This window comes from Archocentrus centrarchus, unplaced genomic scaffold, assembly GCF_007364275.1.
Source record: "Archocentrus centrarchus isolate MPI-CPG fArcCen1 unplaced genomic scaffold, fArcCen1 scaffold_167_ctg1, whole genome shotgun sequence".
In the NCBI taxonomy this organism is placed as follows: domain Eukaryota; kingdom Metazoa; phylum Chordata; class Actinopteri; order Cichliformes; family Cichlidae; genus Archocentrus; species Archocentrus centrarchus.
This window is the reverse complement of record NW_022060212.1, coordinates 684-19,715: the sequence shown is the minus strand read 5'-3', so window position 1 is coordinate 19,715 and position 19,032 is coordinate 684. Positions and strand designations below refer to the sequence as shown.

General features: G+C 45.4%; 2 protein-coding genes across 2 annotated transcripts; one reads left to right on the top strand and one right to left on the bottom strand.

The window, feature by feature from the left end:
• Positions 1-1,062: 1,062 nt before the first annotated feature.
• LOC115775501 (zinc fingers and homeoboxes protein 3-like) lies at positions 1,063-13,220 on the bottom strand. The gene is given in 5 exon segments (XM_030723030.1): positions 1,063-1,182; positions 1,722-3,156; positions 3,159-4,106; positions 4,109-4,624; positions 12,924-13,220. Coding segments are annotated over 4 exon segments (2,736 nt in total). The 5' UTR covers positions 4,428-4,624; positions 12,924-13,220; the 3' UTR covers positions 1,063-1,148.
• A 1,621-nt stretch (positions 13,221-14,841) lies between these two features.
• LOC115775502 (protein FAM83D-like) lies at positions 14,842-18,687 on the top strand. Its single transcript, XM_030723032.1, is given in 5 exon segments — positions 14,842-15,516; positions 17,037-17,130; positions 17,133-17,203; positions 17,300-17,424; positions 17,542-18,687. Coding segments are annotated over 5 exon segments (1,659 nt in total). The 5' UTR covers positions 14,842-15,030; the 3' UTR covers positions 18,425-18,687.
• The last annotated feature ends 345 nt before the right edge of the window (positions 18,688-19,032 follow it).

The window sequence follows — 19,032 nt, the reverse complement described above, 5'->3', positions numbered from 1 at the left end:
CTCCAAGTGTACAGAAAGCAGCACAAGATTGTTTCACAGATATAGACCAACAGTGACCATCAATGCACTGGCATGTTTTTTTCTTTTTTTTTTTCTCTCTCTCTCTTCTGGACAGCACAGTAGCTGGAAAGCAAGGTGATGGACAGACAGGTCATATAAACACATGGACAGAGCTGAGTAAGGCAACGTTAGCGTGACAGGCTTCTCTCTGTTCAGTTTGCAGGGCAGTGTAGTGTATTGATCTTGACAGAGCGGTCAATACCTTTACTGTGGAGCAGTGTGTATTTTAGCATTGCTGTCTTCATTAGTGCATTATATATAGTCTCTTGCGTGTAGCTGAACTGCAAAGTGATCACCAACATTTATACAGATCTAAATAAAACATGTTTGATTGCATCTGGACTTACAGTGACTATAGAAGAGTAAATAGAATTGAAAAACCAAATAAAGGAAAAAGTAAAATTCAAGGCAGTGCTGAAGTACTGGTTGCTAAAAAAGTAAAAAATATCACAAAGCCAACAATAACATTTCCTTGACACATCATTTGTTTGTCCAGTCAGTACAAACCCTCTTTTATAGTGCAGTTTCAATCACACATACATACATTATATATATATATATATATATATATATATATATATATATATATATATATATATATATATATATATATATATATATATTTCTCCCTCTGACCCCAGAACAATTTCTCTCGGCCCTATCCTACCCTATCTTCGCTCATTCAAGTCAGTTTTCCAGTCAGTGTGCGTCTTTTCTCTTTCTTGTCTTTGATCCCTCGTACTGACCTCATTGTGCACCCTCCCCACACAACCACAAAGAAGCATGAAAGGCTTAAACATCACAGGACTCAAAGGTGAGAAGTTCTTTCTTTTGACGATGGCAGGAAGTGATGGCAGATGGAAGAAGAGGAGGAGAAGGAGGAGGAGAAGAAGGAGGAAGAGGAGGAGGAGGGGTGGGGGGTATTCACAGTTACAGTCAGAGTCCAACGGTCCAGCTACAATCACATCTGCTGTCATTATGAACAATCTTTTTTTTTTTTTCTTTTTCTTTTTCTCGCGTGTTAAGACCATGGGGAGCGAGCCAGCCTTTAAACGTCATGGTCCTCTGGTGAGAGCTAGCCCGCGTCGTCACACCTCCAGCATCTCCATCCTCAGGCGATCCCTGTTAGCAGCACACGCACACAGACAGGCAAACAAAACATACACAAACTGTGAGGGCGTGATCGGAACACTGCGGTTGTATCGCATTACTGCTGTATTGTAAGCAAGGTACTTTTTTGGGAGGGAGCGTTGTAAAAAGATGCCTGTGTACAGGTTATCTTGCCTCTTGGAAATCTAACTCGCCAAAGACAATTGTCATGATTTATTCACATATATTAGCATGCGCTCCCAATCTATAATTCAGCGGGCCAGACTCCTACTTAACTAAAAATAGCTTCTTAAACACAGACCTTTGATTGCCTGAATAAGCAACACAGCGTGAGTACTTGTACCCACTTCCCCTGCTTTCTTTTTACTGTACATCACGCAGCAGTCACTACAAACAACAAGCTGTCATACTTTCATCACTCCACCTGCCTTACAGTGTTTTTGTTTCCCTGATTGATAAATAGCACTAAGCTTGTAAAATATCACAATGCATTGTGAGTGAAATGTGTCTCTTCAGTAGTTTCTAAAAGGATTCTTGCGAGTCAGAAATACCTGGCCTGATTGGAATCAGTCTGTTGTTCAATGAGTGACTGATTAGCCACTGGCTGCTGGTGGTCCTCCACTCTGTCTGACCAGAGATTCTGCAAAGCTCCCGGCTGCTCTGATTCCTCAGACTGGCCTCGCTCGCCGCTCCCCTTGGACCCCATCAGACCCAGCAGCGGTGAGTATGAATCCTGCCACACAACCCGCTGCCCTGAGTTCAGTCCTGCTTCTCCTTCAAGGTGCTTGTTCATGTCTTGCTCAGCAAGTTGCTTTTTGGCCGCTGGAGGGTCCTTGGCTGACTCGACCTCTGTGTCTCCGTGGCCCCTCGTATCCTCTGACTCTGCGGGTGGCCGCTGATAATTCTCCAACCACTTCAGCTGCCCATTCTTGTGGCTGTACCGGCTGTCGCTGAACCAGCGCACCACCTCTGACTTAGGAAGGCCTGTCTGAACACTCAGCTCCTCGTACTGCTGACTGCTGGGCCAGCGGGTGTTTGAGAAAACCTGCCGGAGGATGTGCAACTGCTGCGGGGTCTTGTTGCCCCAGGGGGGAGAAAAAGATGACTGACCAGCTGACGCCTCCGCAGTTTCGGACTTGTGCTCTTGATGCACAGTCTCAGATGTATTCTCTGGTTCAGACATCTTCAGCCTCTTGAAGTTGATCTTGATGGGGTCAAGTTTGAACTCTGGGCAGCTTTTGTCCCCAGCAAATGTGTCCTCCTCCTTAATGAGCTGCTGTAAGATTGACATGCCTTTCATGGGAAAGTCTTTGTTGCTTTTACCTTCTTCAATAATGGATGAGCTGCTTTTTGTAATGACAGTGGTGCTGGTGCTTTCAGTTGGGGATTTGCTGGCATGATTCAGGTTGGGGCCACTGTCATTACAGGTAGTACTGGGATAGTCACTGCTAACACTGTTGTTGTTGGTCATGTGAATGGAATTGTTTTGATCATCGTTGGGCTTCGAGGCGTGGGTGGGCTCTTGTGCACTGATGATGCCGCTGTCATGATTGTTACAAGTGATGTTAGATTTGCTGGTGTTATCAGTGATCTCTTGACTCTTGTTACTCTTTGAACCTTCCGATCCAATTGGTAAACTGTTCCTTTTGACATTTGGTTTGCCGTTGGTGTCAGCAACACAGTGCTCATCATTATTGCTAATGTTGGCAGAGCAAGTGGCAATGCTGTTGATGCTGTTGGCTTGGCTGCTGTTGTGCACCGATTTCCTGGCGAGGCTGTCAACACCATTACTACTGCTGGAATAGCTGCTGATGCTGCTGCTACTACTGCAACTGCTGCTGCTACTGCTGCTTCGAATGTTGCTGGTGCTACTGACACAACCGCTGCTTCCAGCCATGTCCAGGCCATTGCTCTTGTCCGGCTCCACAGTGGGTTCAGTATTCTTGGTCAGTACCTGTGTTGTTCTGACTACAGAGGGAAACTTTGGGGAACAACTGGAGTAGAATACGAGACCCGGGTGATGTGGGGGTTGGTTGACGCGCTGGCCTGTGTGGCTATGACTCCAACAGGCCTGGGTTTTCCACTGCCATATGGAACTTTGGCCATCTGAAAGTTTGGTCCTTTTGAGCCTGGATGGGCAGTTACAGTGTGGTGGGTTACGAAGTGATTGACGTGTCGTGGTGTAGTGGGTTGCTTTTGGGGTGCTCCACCTTGGAACACGGTGTTGAACATCTTCCTTCTGGCCTCTTCAATCTCTTCGGGAGACCAGCTTATGCCCTGCTTGAGTCGTTGGGCAGTAAACCACAGTTTGATCTGCTCTTCGGGGAACTCTGAAACCACTGTTAGGTAGCAGAGCTCTGCTTTGGTCGGGTAGGGAAACTTGCCAAAGGATGTCTTGAGAAAGCTGCTGGTGTCCATGGCGGCATCATAGGTGGGGATGCTGCTGAGGGGGATCATCACCTTTGGAAGGTCTTTATTGGAATCAGAGGAGGGGGGAGAGTAAAGGGAGGGAGTGTGCTGGTGAAAGACTTGGTTGGACACTGTCGTCGTAATCACGTGAGTGACAGTGGTCCTCGGCATAGCTGGGGCCCCAGAAACACTGAGAGCCCCGTTTTGGAGTTCAGGCACATTTTTCAGCATGCTGGGGTCTACATCCTTTCCAGTGTCAATCTTCCGTACCTCCACAGTGTGATAAACCACAATCTTTTTGTGCTCCCCCTTGGCTTTCATCATCTTTGCAATAGGTGTTTTGGTGAGAGAGATCCCAGATTCTCTGTAGTCTTCTCCGCTGTCCGTGAAAAGGCTTTGCTCAACAGTTGTTACTCCATCCCTCTTGTTGACAGCTAGAGAGGCAGTAACCAAACCCTCCATTATTTTAGGGTGGGCGTTGGCGTTGTGCAGAGCAAGAGCCTCAAAGCGGACGACTGACACCCCCAGTTCAGGCAGTAGAAGGTGGGCTGGGCCCTGAAGTCTAAGTGGCAGTTGTGCATGTGATCCAAAAAGTAGTTGAGATCTCTGGATTCAAAACGGCAAGTCAGGCAGCTGTATGTGCCTCCTTTCTGCATCTCACTGCCACTGTCAGATTTGGAGGAGCTGTGAGAGAAATGCCCAGACTCTTCTCCAGAGATGCTGAGTATGCTATCTTCTGGGATTGTTGGTAGGAGTTCTGGTAGCGAGCCCAGTATGATTTCCTCACGCACATGTTTGGATTTGGATGGTATCATGCAGGGTACAGTGGATTTCCTCTTGCTGGCCATGGTGCAGCTTTGTGTAAATGGGAGAGTGAGCGATTGGTTGTCCGGTGTGATGAGAACAGAGGGCGGGTGGATAGTGGAGAGGGTTGAATGGAATTTAGTGTCATGGACCAGCCACTATGATATCACAGTGTTGCTTCATGCCTTCTGCCACTTTATGACTCTTGCCACATGGACAAGTTTAACAGCTCCCAGGGAACCTGTGAGGAACGAGTACAAAAGAAGAGATAAGCGTGATTCTTTTATCTTTACGATAAATTATGGGAAAAAAAAAAAAAAAGGGAGTAAGAAACAGTAAGAGGAGGTAAAATGGAGGAATATAATGTGAGATAATCAAATTTATGTATTAAACCTGAATATAGTGCAAATGAAAGATAAAGACCTGTCAGATGAAAAGCAGGTATATATTCTATGCTTTGAAAAGCATGAAACATTTTTACACCACATATCACAGTGAGCACGATGCGGAGGACGCTAACAGCTCCACACAGGGTAATATGTGTAGGTGGAAATTCAGTGTGATAAGTGTATTTATCAGCAATTAGCACTAAAGTAAAGTAGTCAAGAGCTTTTCTTTAAAAGATTTTTTTTTTTTATTATTATATGATCATAATCAAAGAGGAAGGTCACCTTAAATTACCGTACAGAACGAAGTAACGAGAACCTCGCTCGCTGGGCAAATTATTTAAAAATGACATCAGAGGTCACGCACAAATTATCGGTTATTATTCATCTCTTAAAATTCTGTTACGCTGATTCCATGAGTGCTGAAAAAATATTTACCGTTAAATATATTGAGTGAATTTGAATAGGAAAAGGCATTCCAGTAATGAGTGAATATATTAATATAATGTAATTTAGAGCTCCCCTAACACACAGACACACTCCTTGAATTCATGCAGCCTGAAATGACAGCCTAATCTCGCTGATATTTGTTGTTTTTTTCCACGGCTGCCTTAGGATCGGCCTTTCTCATTATTAATAGCATGACATCCTCTGAAATATAATTAGTAAAGCTTCATGATATTGAGAAAGCATCGTAAAAATGCTGCTTGCTGGCGAAATAAAGCAAAAGTCAGTGTGTTAATGTGACATGCTGTTTTTTTTTTGTTTTTTTTTTCCCAGTCCCAAGATCTTTGTTTCCTCCCCTCAGGAAAGAGTTAATACCATTATTAAATAAATATTGTCCCTGGTGATTTTGCACCCATTGAGTGAGATGCACTCCACTACAAATTGATACTGCTGACTGAAACTAACCCCCACATACTCTTTCACATTGTCTCAGCAACCACAAATATGCAAAATATGCACACAGATTTCTGCCTGACAGAAATATTCCACTGTCTTTGTGTGTGCGATTAAGAATGATCATTTTAAATAAAGTAGATTTTTATTTATTTATTTTTTGAAGGAGAGTTGATGCGCTATATTTCAACATTTGTCACATGCACAGGTCGTCCTGCCCTGCTGCCTGTCAGTCTGTTACTATAAAGCAAACATATGAAGGTTAAATTAATTTGCCAGAGTGAACATTTGAGTCCACTTGAATGTGAGCCATTTGTTTTACATTGTACGCAGCACACCTTCCAGGCGTAATGTAATGTGGAGATGGAAATTAGGCAACTTGCATGTCTGGTGTGTGTGTTGCAGCAGCCAGCTGACAACAGTACTGTTGAGGACTTGAAATATTCTCCTAAGGTTACTACAAATACATCCAAAGCTAGATACAAGCTCCCGGCTCAATCCGTCTCATCCTGCATTTGTTCAGCCAGCAGCATGGTAATGCATGCATGCATACAAACACAATACACACATCACTGAGTGCACAAATCCATTAGCAAAACACTTTCACAGGCTTTCCCTTTCTATAACACTCCAATTATACGGATGGATATGGATTGTCACTTCAGTCTTCAACATTTCCCCCTCTTTCGTCGCCGCATTTTTATAAAACGTGCCTCGGTTCTCTCGCAAATATCTTAACAAAGTTTGTAGAACAAGATGACAGGGGCACCGCAGTCTGCGGTGCATTTGCAGCAGAGCTGCTTTTGACAGTCATTTTACCAGTGGTAAGAGCGAAACATGAAAAACAAACGAGGAAAAAAAAATATATCAAAGTAGAGCCGTAGCTCCGCAGCCTCTGCCCTCTGAATGAACTTCTGACACACGCGCGCAGAGCCTCTGTATTTCACTCCCGTCTCCTTTTCTGAGACTGGAGAGGCACTGATGTGTGATGTGCTGCTGAAAACTAGTCTCATCCACATCATCTTTCTATATCACTTAAGCTTTACCCTCTACCACAAGCTTATCACCCCAACAACAACATCAGCTGCATTAATTTCCCCTGAACCTGCTTTCTGTTCAACTCCAGCGTACCTCAAACACTGCGAGCTGCAGTTTGGTGGTTACAAAGGAAATCATTTCATATACTTGCAGCATATGTTTTTTTTGGCACGCTGTGCTTGCACACACTGAAAAGCACTTTCACAGACTTTTCATTTTACTGCATCCACGTGCGCGTTCACCACGGCTGGCTGGATGGTAAATAAAAGATGAACCTGTTCCAGAATTAAAACCCTCAAATGACTGCTCAACAGCACACACTGATCCCAGACAGGCTGTGACGTCCTCCTTATAACTACCTCTCTTTCATTTCCAGTGATGGCTGCTGCTTTCTGACAGGGAAAAAAAAAAAAAAAGTAAAACAAAACAAAACAAACAAACAACAAAAAACCTAGGTCACCAGCATCTTATGCAGTAATCCCGGTTCACTGCATCCAGACGCGGGCATGTGCTGTATGTTTTGCCGCCAGAGAGGTCATGATATTCTCTGACGGCACACTCGATTAACCCCTGGTGAGGACACGGGGTTCACTGAGGTTGTTCCACGGAACGAGGGATTTAGAAGTCAGCTTTCATGCAACAGAGGGATGTAGTCATGCACATCTGAAACATCTGTGTGAGAGATGTTACTATGCTATAGAACTTTGTGAAAAATCAGCGTTGGCACCGTTTGTCTGAGCTGTGTCGATGGTTGTGTTTATCCCAGAGAGCGAATTATATGCCAGGATGTGCTCGAAAACTAAACACGTGGAGAGGGTACTGTAATTTGGCTGTGGGCTGCGACTGGTGCGGCAGCCCCTGCAGGGACGCCGGTCTGTGACAAGACAGAGGCTGGCCTAATACAGACGCTCCCCTCCCCGAAAAAACACTCCACTTCCTGCATGAGAAAACCTGAAACAAGCCAAAAGTTGAGAAAGGTTACATAAAGAATCAGGTCACCTATCTAAAGAATGGGCTGCTTTATCTGGCGAGCGAGACGTGCAAGACAAGGGCTTCCCAGACAGGGAGCCATTGAATGGTTCCCTCTGAAAAGCCTGGCCTTGTGTTTCAGTGCCGAGGCAGACAACGCTCAGATGATCACTGTCCTCGGTGTGTTGTATGTCCTCGCAGTGGCACCGTCTCTGTGGTGGCGGTGGTGGTGGTGGGGGGACTCTTTTCATCTCATTTGACCAGGGGAGTTGTAGCTGAAGTGAGGGAAAGTGGTAGAGCTCTCAGACGTGCTTTCTGAACACCCACGCTCAGGGGGAAGCTGAGAGGCCTTGTTCGCTGGACTTAAACCACGTTTGAACCATTCCACTTTTTCAAAAACGAGTGTTTCCAAACAAATGGGATTAGGCTAGGTTTAAATTCTGACGGGGTTTATACGTTCCGCCTGATTTAATAGCAGCATTAAGATTTACAGCCTTATGTGCTCTTACACCATCATTTCCATAACAATATTATATTTACATCTCATTAATATTTAATTACACTGCTTCTACTTTTAAATGGCAAACACAGAGAGCGCTCCCTTTTTTTAAAAATTGTTTTTGGCAAAAACCCGTTGAAAGAAAGGAGCGTGTATTCCCATCCATCACCTCATAAACTGCTGCAGTAATTACAATATTACAACACCAAAAACGTGCCCAATCTACGGCGAGCCGCTACCAGCGGAAGAGGGAGGCGAGGCTGCAAAGTGGCTGCTAGACATTAAAATTTAATTCAAAGCAGTCCACTGATTCAGACACTCCCAGATTGTTGGGTCACCTACAGTTGACATGAACAAACAGAGATTGGTGTTTGTGTTGTGCCGCCTGTCACATGAATGAGAATGTGAAGGCTGGAGGAGGGAGAAGGACAAAGGAAGACAAAACTCAGACATTTGGGAGTGAAGTGAGAGGATGACTGATGATGATGACAGGCTGTGCTGTTTCAATATTCCTCCCCGCTGACACCTTGTAGGCACACATCTCTCTACCACACACACACACACACACACACACACACACACACACACACACACACACACACACACACCTCACCTCCGCAACATTTAGCACCTACACCGATCTGAAAAATCTTTCTCTTTGAACTGAATAACGGGCATGGAGTCTCTCGGTGTGACAGTCACAGAAGAAGAAGAAAAAAAAAGAGGAATAAATTCTCTCACTTATGACAACATTTGTTTTGTGTGTAATTTGCTCTGACAGTGATCCGCGGCTGTCTTGAGAGTCTCCTTCAAAAAAAAAATAAAAATCTGTACCAAAAAAAAAAAAAAAAGATTTTCTGTCCGCTGGGGGTTGGGGCAGATGGGGTGGGGTGGGGGGGGACTCCTGACAGATACATTTGAATGATCAAAAAATCTGTTTAGCAGGACTCTTTCCTGCCAAATGTCCATTAAATAGATTAACGTCATGTGAGTGGATCAGCTGGACACCCAAATATAAGCCAGAGACAGAGAGCAATTACTGTCTTGCACAGAGAAGAGATAGGGAACAATGGCGCCTCATTTATAAGGGAAACGTGATCCAGTGCTGGGAGCCTTTACACGGCTGACTGTAGAATTGTTCTGTTTCCGCCGTGTCTGCTCGTATCTCGTGTCCATCATGATGCCGGTGCGGACTGATGTGGGGTTCTTTTCTGACAGTAACGACGGACAGACAGCTTTCAGTTTGGGGACATCTTTGTGTGCGCTTGCCAGCATAAGTGTCGAGCTCCAGCGTTACGTGTGCTGAAAAACAATTCAGAGACATCAGGGTCATTAGAACAGTGCTAATACAGCACACAGGTCTTCACAGCCCGTCCAGCTGAAGACACATGAAGAGGTTTCGGTGTGTGGTCTCAGTCTCCATTGTGGGCTCTTATTATTCCTTTCCATGGGTGTGTTTGTGTGCGTATTAGTGTCTGAATGTCTGAGACGCAGGTTGTCAGCCAACTCGTCCACGTCCTTCTTTCTCCTCCTCCTCGCGCACACCCCCTCTTACCTCCATGACTGCAGCCTCGTCCACTGGGAGACCAGTCGGTGGTGCCACTCATGTGTTAACATTGCCATGGCAACCTCTCTCTTCCCCTTGCCCACCACGCCACACCACACACACACACACACACACGCACACACACACACACGCACACACACACCACACACAGTGCAGAGTCAATCATCTACACCCACCCAACCTCAAGACACACACATGCACACTGAATTCCTTGGACTGCATCCGGTGCAGGACAAACTTAATCCACATGCCCCGCCAGCCATCTTTGAAAACTCCATTCATGGTTCAAGTCTCTTTCAGTCAACTTTGGGTGAGGTCTGCAGCAGCAACTTGGCTTTTTTTTCTCTCTCTCTCAATCACATTGTAGCAAAAAAAATAAATTAAAAAAAAAAAAAAAAAAAATTGAGCCGCACCGTTCTCATGAGTGTGACGGGCTGATGAAAAAAAATATCACAGCTGAACAGGACACAAATGACCTCCTGTCACTGTTTTTATCTTGCAAAATCTGTGCGGAGGCCTGGAGACCGAGGCGGTGCAGCGTATACCTACCGCACTCTGCCCGTCTGCCGGCATCGCTCTCGGATGGCCCTGTTTTGTGTTAAATGTGACCGCTCACTGTTGAAATTTGACATTGTTCTGCCAACCCTTCTATCTGTGGCCCGAATGAATGACAGACAAATAAACCGTGGTGCGGCTGAGGAAAAAAAAATCTGAGTCATGCATCTTTTTAAATCGCTTTCATGAATAAGTTCTTCAGTTCTATAGCCAAGACTACAGGCATTCATTTAGCAACTTAAGAAGAAAAGGAAGAAAGATGGCGGCATATCGCACATTGTACTGTCCATCCTAAAATGGCTGACATCACAGCCTCTTCTAACTGCCAAAGCCTGGCAAATGCCAGCTCCTGCTGACCAAACCTTTCTTGCATGGGACAGAGAAAGTGGCAGGGGCTTTTTTTTTTTTTCCTCCACTAGCCCCAAGGTTTTTCCCACCCATCAGTGCACGGACGTTTCTTTTGGTTGGAACTGTGCAAACATGCTGTTTTAGTGAGCCTTTTGAGCGGTCCAGGCTTCGATACGGCATTGGTCCGCTGACAAAAGCAAAACCAAAAAGGATGAAAGACCCAAATAAAAGTGAACCTGCTTTGAACGCCGGTCTTTTTTGGTGGGAGAAATAGGAGTTGTCGTTGTGTGTTGGACAATTCTCTGTGAGGAACATGAGGTATGCCGCTATCATGAATGCTTGTTTGTATAAAACGGCTGGAAATAGATCTGGTTGGCATTAGATAGTTGATTTTCTTCTCTGAACCCAAGGAATGTTATACAGCCCATGTCAGCTAAATCTGCAAATCATGACCATATGACCTCCCTTGGTATTCTCTGGCACGGGATTCGTTTTAAGCTGTGGGAGGCACACACAAACATAACATCCACAGCAACTGCTGTTAGAAATGAGAGCACCACATCCGTAAAAGTAAAGTATGCCAGGTATATGGAGGGATGGCATGGGCAGAGATGCTGTTTTTTTTGGGGAGGGGAGTGGGCACTCTTGGCCCACTACATTGTGTCTGTGTATACAAACACTCCGCTGTGGCCATGACGAAAACTATGAGCTGTGCCTAATTGCAGGGAGTGCGGGATGAAAGGCAATATGCCTGGCCTCATTAGAGCAGTTCCGAGAAGGGAGATGGAAGACCGTTCCCAGGGATCCACAAAAGGGAATTGACATTCCCCCGGTGTAAGCGTCCTGCTGGAGTGAAAACCTCCACACACACTCATCGGGCCAAGCTGAACCCAGTCTGCCGGAGCTGCACAGCGAGAGCTCATTTACCTTTGTTTTGCCGGTCATCACGCAGCCTGCAAATTAACTATCGGTGTGCAGAAATGTTCACTGGAGACTGGACTGTGTGCTCCCCACTTGGAGTCTCTCCCCACAGCCCCAAACACCTACTGTCTGAGGAAAACCTCTGTGGCAGAAGAGTTGCGCAGTCATTTCCATGACCAACGTCATTTCTAATAAGCTTGCCTGGTTAAATAATTAAAATACATTCCAAAAATTACCAGTGAATCATGCTTGTCTAGCTGACTGCTTGAATAATTTGGGGTTGTCTCTTGTGTTATGGACACTGGACCCACAAATGATTCACAGAGACAACATTAGTCAGCGCAGAGGTCCCTCCCCTAAAGGCAGACAGAGACACATGGCATTCAGAGCTGGGTCAATATTTATGTATAGGACAATGTGCCCAACAGGAGCAGATATATTTTTAAATCAATGCATCATTGATAATTCACAGTTTGCAAAATATCTCTCCAAAAAAAATAAGCTTTGCTTACTGTACTGTACATGTTTTATTGTGTGTGTGTGTGTGTGTGTGTATGTGTTGTGTGTGTGAGAGAGAGAGAGAGAGAGAGGAGAGAGAGAGAGAGAGAGAGAGAGTGTGTGTGTGTGTGTAGGGCACCAGCACATGTTGGTAGGAGGAAGAGAAGGAAATGAAAAAAAAAAGTCCTGTGCATAGAGATACAGGCCTACCTTTCTGCTCTGGCAAGAGGAAGAAATTTGGAGTGAGTGAGCGATCAATAGATGAAAATTGATACTTGGCGTACAGTTTGAACATCTATGAACTCAGAGGCTGTTTATATCAGTCGAAAACGCTGCTATAGTACTGTGCTCAGAAGTCTTTCACAAGTAAAAGCACTCACACTCACAGCACAGTGGGGGAAATAGAGCGCGTTGTGCAATAAAATAAGCACATACGCCACATTGTATAGCGCGAGAAGGAGCGCAATTTGAGCCCGCCGGAGGATCCGTGGTTGTAACTGTACAAACTGACGAGTTAAAACAAAAACAAACCCAAAAACAAAAAAAACCGTCAAACTAACCCGTTTCACTCCATTCACAAGGCTGTGGGGCAACACACTGCCTCGGAGCCGACTTGCCAAAGGCGATCTGCCACTCTATATAACCTTATGAATATTCCCCAAAATCCTCCACCCCCCCCTCCTCCACCTACTGTCGCCATTTTATACATTGGCGACTTCATATAAACTGCCTCCACTACAGCACCAGATGAAAATTCAATATTCAATAGCGACACATAATTCCAGTAAACAACTTTGGAAATCGCACCTCGTCCCCAGTGAGACGTATTCGTGGTTCGGAAGAATAGATGTGTCCTTACCTCAGCAGTCGGTGGGAAAAAATGGAATCCGACATTAATATATAAATGAATAATATTGGATTAGCTCCGATCGTTGCGTTTTGAGAAGAAGAGGAGGCGAGCAGGGGGTGGGAGCTCTCCTCAAGTGAACCCGGTGAACTGGCGTGAACCCGTCAGTGACCACGGCAAGGTACATTACATTACATTACCTTTCCACCCCTCCGCTACACTGTATGAAGACGGCAAAACAACTATGGTCGGCGGTGCAGGACGAGGCTGCTCCAAAAAAAATTATAGCGAGTGTATTTCCTATGAACACGTGATACAGAGCGTCATCCAAAATCCAAAAGCCCTTTCATCTAAAATTTTGGAGAGGGGCGGGGATGGGATGGGATATGTGTGTGTGTGTTGTGTGCGTGTGTGTAGAAGGGGGAGGAGGGTACGTATACTGAGCCCAGCGCGCATTTGGGTATATCGTTATAGGGGTAAGGCAGTGGATTTAACAGACGCGGGTTATAAGTAGCTACAATGGCGCCGCGGAGCAGGCAGTGCAGCTGGATTGTCTTGTGCAAATTTGGAATTTGTGGGCGAGTTCATTCATCTGCCGTTTCAGTGAGCTTCATCATCCAAAAGATAATCCTAATTAGGTCACAAGCTTTTTCAATAGAAGGCTGTCGTCTTAAGAAAAAAAAATACTCCTGATGGGCTACTATGAATATTAATCGTTGTGGGAATTGTCATTTAAAGCGCAGGCCTATTAGCCCACCGGCTTAAAATAGACATTTACGCACACGCGTAATAGTGATAACACCAATTTACGCAGACCCACAGTAACTGTAGCCTAATTGTACTTGTCTGCGTTTAACTTGAAACAGAATAACACATTTGCCTTGATTCAAATTAGCAATGCTAGTTATGCGTTGTGCAAAATAGGGTTTGTACCGCTGTGACCCCTGTGACCTTGTTGGCCTCGTGTGCGTAAAAGCGCACAGGAGGCAGGCACAAAACGGAGAAAAGGTTAGAATTAAAGGCTAATGGACAGACTGTAGACCTAAACAGAGAATAACCATGGGTTAAACATTTGGAAAGATGAGAAAAATATCAACAAGTGAGATTCACATGGTAATATTAAGTATGATAAGGTCACTTGAAATTCACGGATGGCCATACAATATGGACACATTCTGTGTCTACTTAAAAAATAATTAGATACGTGTAAACAAGACAATGTGTATGTAAATCAAGCCGGATGCCCACTATATACAACATATAGGATAAATGCATAGCTCCGGTATTTGCTGAACATGGATTATCCCCTCCCAGTTTGTCCTGACTGGGTTAAGACGTTGCCCACAAAGATAATCTATCAGGAAGATGAATCAAAAAAAAAAAAAAAAGTAAAACAACCAAACCAGTAGATCCAGTCTGCAGGAGTGAGACTTGGAGTTGTGCATGTTCTTCTGTGAGGTTAAAAGATATGTGCTGATTTATCAGCAGTTTAGAGTTTATGGCTATAAAGCATTTATGTGGTTTAGTGGACGGTTTGGGTGGTCATCTGGTGGAAATTATGTGCTTCTCTTCTGGGCATACTGGCCTACCAGGTAAAAAAAAAACGTATTAGCATATTTTCCGGTGATTTTTGTCAATGAAATTCTGATTTTACGTTTATGTGAAAGATTTTGATAAATTTGTTGTGGTGTATTGGGCTAAACTGCTTCCTATGTGTTTGTTTCCATCTAAAGTCTTCATTTTTTAATAAACTGTGTTTTTATAAAACGTTGAACTGCGAGGAATCTAAGATCCATGATAGCATGAATAAGTGTTGGAGTGGGACCTCTGCTGATCCCTGCTATCTGCAGTGTAACCGGATCAGGGCAACAGAGGGCTTTAGCGGAGGCCTGTTTTCCTCCAAACGAGCCAATGAGACGGCCTTTACAGTAGACTGACAGCCTGACTCGGCGAGTCTGGTGACGCCGTTCTGGTTTGACAACCACCCGACAGCCAATCCGGATCCATATCGAGCAGGAACGGAGGGAAGCAACAAAATACAAATTTCCCTTCCTGTGGGTGAAAACGTTACCTGCCCGCTGCTCCGTGTTTCAGGTAAAGGGAAGCAGGAGACAAGGCAATGGCCCTGTCGCAGTGCCTGGACGATTCACCTCTGAGATTGGGTCCAAAACCCCGCGGGACAGACGAGCTGAACCTGCAGGAAGTGTACAACGAGAGGCACCGGCTGGCTCTGGAGGAGCTGCTGTCCGGGGGTCTTGCTAACTTTCTGGACTTCCTTGTGCGAGAGAGGATCCCCAACTTTCTTTCGGATGACGAGATCCAGCGGATCAGGAGCGCCGCCGTGCCGCCGCGGTGTTCGTCCCTCCACGGAGACGAACAGGCGCTGGAGCAGTCTCTGAGCAGCACCCTCGACTGCTCCTCCGTCACTTACTTCCCAGAGGTGTCGGACGTGGAGCCGCCGGTGCTGGAGATCGGGTGGCCCGCCTTCACCGCGGGCTCCTACAGGGGAGTGACACGGGCCGTGGCACACTTCCAGCCCAGCTACGGAGAATGCATTTACAGCTGCAAGGAGGCTGCAAGGCGCATGATTAAAAGTGCCAGAGAGGTACACACACACACACACACACACACATGCTGCCATTCACTCTATTTTTTTTATGCCTTTAAAAAGACCTATCCTGTAAATAGCGTTTCCACATCGTCAGTAATTTATTTTAAATGTGGTATTCCCTTGAAGTTTGTTATTTACTCCATCATTAATTCACATTCCTTTGTAACAGTGCTGTAACTCCTATAGTATTTCTCGAACATGGCTTATTTGTGCATTATTAGCCTAAAACAGGACTTTTATTTTGGTTTTGTCAGGTGATATTTTGGCGTTCTATCTTCTAGGCCTGATCCCCCACCACAAAACCAGTCAGCCAGTATACATATATATATATATATATATATAAACACTTTTAACACCATTTCCAGAGGGAAAATGTCAAAATCTTCTTTGTGCCATCCTTAAAATAAAGGCTTCATTGTCCCCATGGAATTTCCTTGATCACTCTGAATTCTAGAAGTTCATGTTTCGAAAGGTTGATTAGAAGAAATCATCAACTAAAGATATAAAACAAACAAACAAAAACAAAGTATGAATATTTAATGTGACGCTCCTGACGGGAGCTGTCAGTACAGCCTCTGGTTTTGAAAAGAGACATTCCAACATGAGGAGAGGGAGTTTGCAGCACCTCGGGCCTGTGTGGAACCTGCGTACCAGATGTGCCTCGACTTGCTTTGCTCATCTCCATTCCCTCTCTCATTAGAAAATTTTAAATCACAGGATTTTCTCCCTGGTTCACGGCTTTAAAGGTGGTGCTATGTGTGTCATGCGCCTGCAGCCAGGTGAATCCTCAGAAAAATGTTCTAATCCTCGTCTAACTGTAAGACTGTTTGTTCTTTTGTAATGTTACACCACTCACTGCTGTCTTTACTGTACAAAGAGGCCACTGAGTGTAACACACAGTCAACATGCACTGCTGGAGGTCCTCTCAAAGAAGCAGCCCCATTCCTGAGTTTCTGTGAATTTTAACTCTGTTTTACACTGCCTCTTAAAAACAAGGCGGGCACACACACACACACACACGCACACACACACACACACACACACACCATCCGAATAAGGCGTGGCCACATCTGACTGCATGTGGATAAAACAGCAGTTTGAAGCGATAAATCTGCGATGTGTAAACGTCCGTGTCTAATCCTCGACACGCAACCTTTACCGCAGCGTGTGAAATTCCATTCCTCCTGGTGAAGAAGAAGAAATCTGGGTGCAAAACAAAGCTCAGGAAAATGAGGCAAACCCTACAGTGCACCTACTTGTTCTCCTGTATAAAAGTCATTTGTTTGCTGACCAAGCGTTACCGCCGATTGCCATGGTAACAGACCACAGTCAATAGAAAGCTCATCAGCACACACATTACAGGCAGTGTGTCAGACACAGATTTGCGGCTCTGTTTGAATAGGGCCTTATATTTGATAATAATGAAAACACAATCATGTGCTACATCTGAGAGAGCGCGGCTGCGGCCATGAAAAAGAATTCTATTATATTACCTCTGTAATTTTCCACTGCAGGTGATTGCCATAGTTACAGACTCCCTGACAGACCTGGATATCTTTAAGGACCTTCAGGAGGCCTGCTCCCAGCGCAGAGTCCCTGTCTACATCCTGCTGACCAATCGTGCGCCCCAGCTTTCCTTAAGATGTGCAGAAATGTCAACGTTCGCCTGGATGACCTTCGGGTATGCAGCCGGGTTCATTTAAGCTGGGCACGGCTCTGTGTGCAAAACATGAGCGTCAGATGGCATTAAAATAAAATATGTCCTTAATCCTTACAGCAAATGAGGGTACGAACTATAACTGGCACAACTTATTACACGCGATCCGGAGCAAGGATTACGGGGAAAGTTCATGAGAGGTTCATGCTGGTTGATGGAAACAGAGTGGCTACAGGTTCCTATAGGTAAGAGCCTGCTAACCATATTGCCCCCTTGAGTTATCAGACTCTAAAGTTAAACATTTTTCTTGGGGGGGGTCTGCTTCTTACTTTCAGCCATATGTTTTTTTAAACTCTATTCAGGTTCAACTGGACTGATGGCAAACTGAACAGCAGCAACCTGATCGAGCTTTCTGGTCAGATAACGGAGAAATTTGATGAGGAGTTTCGCATCCTCTACGCCCAGTCTCTGCCCATAAACACTCGTGGACCTCCAAGTGTCCGCAACAGCGTCATCTACGAGCACCTCAAGCACTCAGTTGTTTCCTCCCCTCACCTGGCTAGCGAGAAGCCCGTGGAGCCAGCGTGTCTGACCAGCACGCCCAGCCGTAACCACCGAACACTACGACTGCAGCTTCCTTGTGAACCCTCATCTCCAGATAAAGCCAGCCCAGAGTCGGACGCTTCAACTGTAAATGGCGACTGGATGGAGCAGCAGGACGTGCAGGAGGAGATCCTGGCTGGTAGCACGACTCAGCATTTCTCTGCAGGGCAGCAAGCGGAGAAGAAAGAAACTGGGACCCCCAGCACCGGCTCCTGCCACGCGTCAACTCAGACGAGGCGGTTGGTGACAGACAGCGAAACCCAGACTGACCTCCAGCTCACACAACATCTCAGTGTCATTACTCAAACAAGCACAGGGCCGAGCCGGGACGCCTCTGCCCCCCTTGTGTCTTCCAGACAGCTCTTGCCCACCCAGGCAACTCCAGACACCACATTAAAAGACTGCTTCCGCAAGCTGACCAGAGAGCGCCAGCACCACTACTCGACCATCCGCTCCAAGCTGGAGCACATGGTGACCGCCCTGTCTGAGAGGAGGGAGCTAGCCGACGTCACCAACGTGACTCAGGGCTTGACGCTCGCGGCAGGCAGAGGATGCACAGACTGTGTGCAGGAACCAAATCCCAGAATGCCTGCTGAAAGTTTGGGCATGGGAACATGGCCAAGAGCCAGATGTGTACACTAAGCTTGTCTTCAGGGATTTTAGCGGTGGCGGGTAGAGGAGGGAAATGTTACAAAGTTTCTCTGTTCTAAATAAATCATTTTGGCTTATGTAGGCGAAGGAGAGGAGTTTCAGCTTTATTCTCTTTGTCTAATTTACCGCAGTGCCCTTTCTTTTTTTTTTATTCTTTTCATCCTTCGCCCTTTGCATGTTGAAACAATCTTGCGGAGAGGTAACAAAACTACAAATGACATCAATGTTGCACAAATTATAACCAAAGACAACATAATAAGTGTGTCTTACTGTGACTATTATGAGCTAGCTGGTTAAAGTAGAGTCATATCTGCTGAAGTATGAGAGGAAAATTAATCTAAGCACTGTTTTTAGTTTTTTTTAAATCAAATTTGTCTGCTGTAGCTACATTGGAACATGATCCCGAGGAGCAGCTGTGCCTTGCAGATAAATAAAGTAGCATTTTGCTGTATTACTGCTTGCTTTCACATTTCCTACTTTTTGTTTTCTCTTTTATCCTCAATGCTGTTTAAATGGGAGACAACAGAGCTCGGAAAATATTTGCTCAGAAGTTCCAGCGTACGCGAGGAAGCAAACCACAACTTAAGTGACTTCACAAA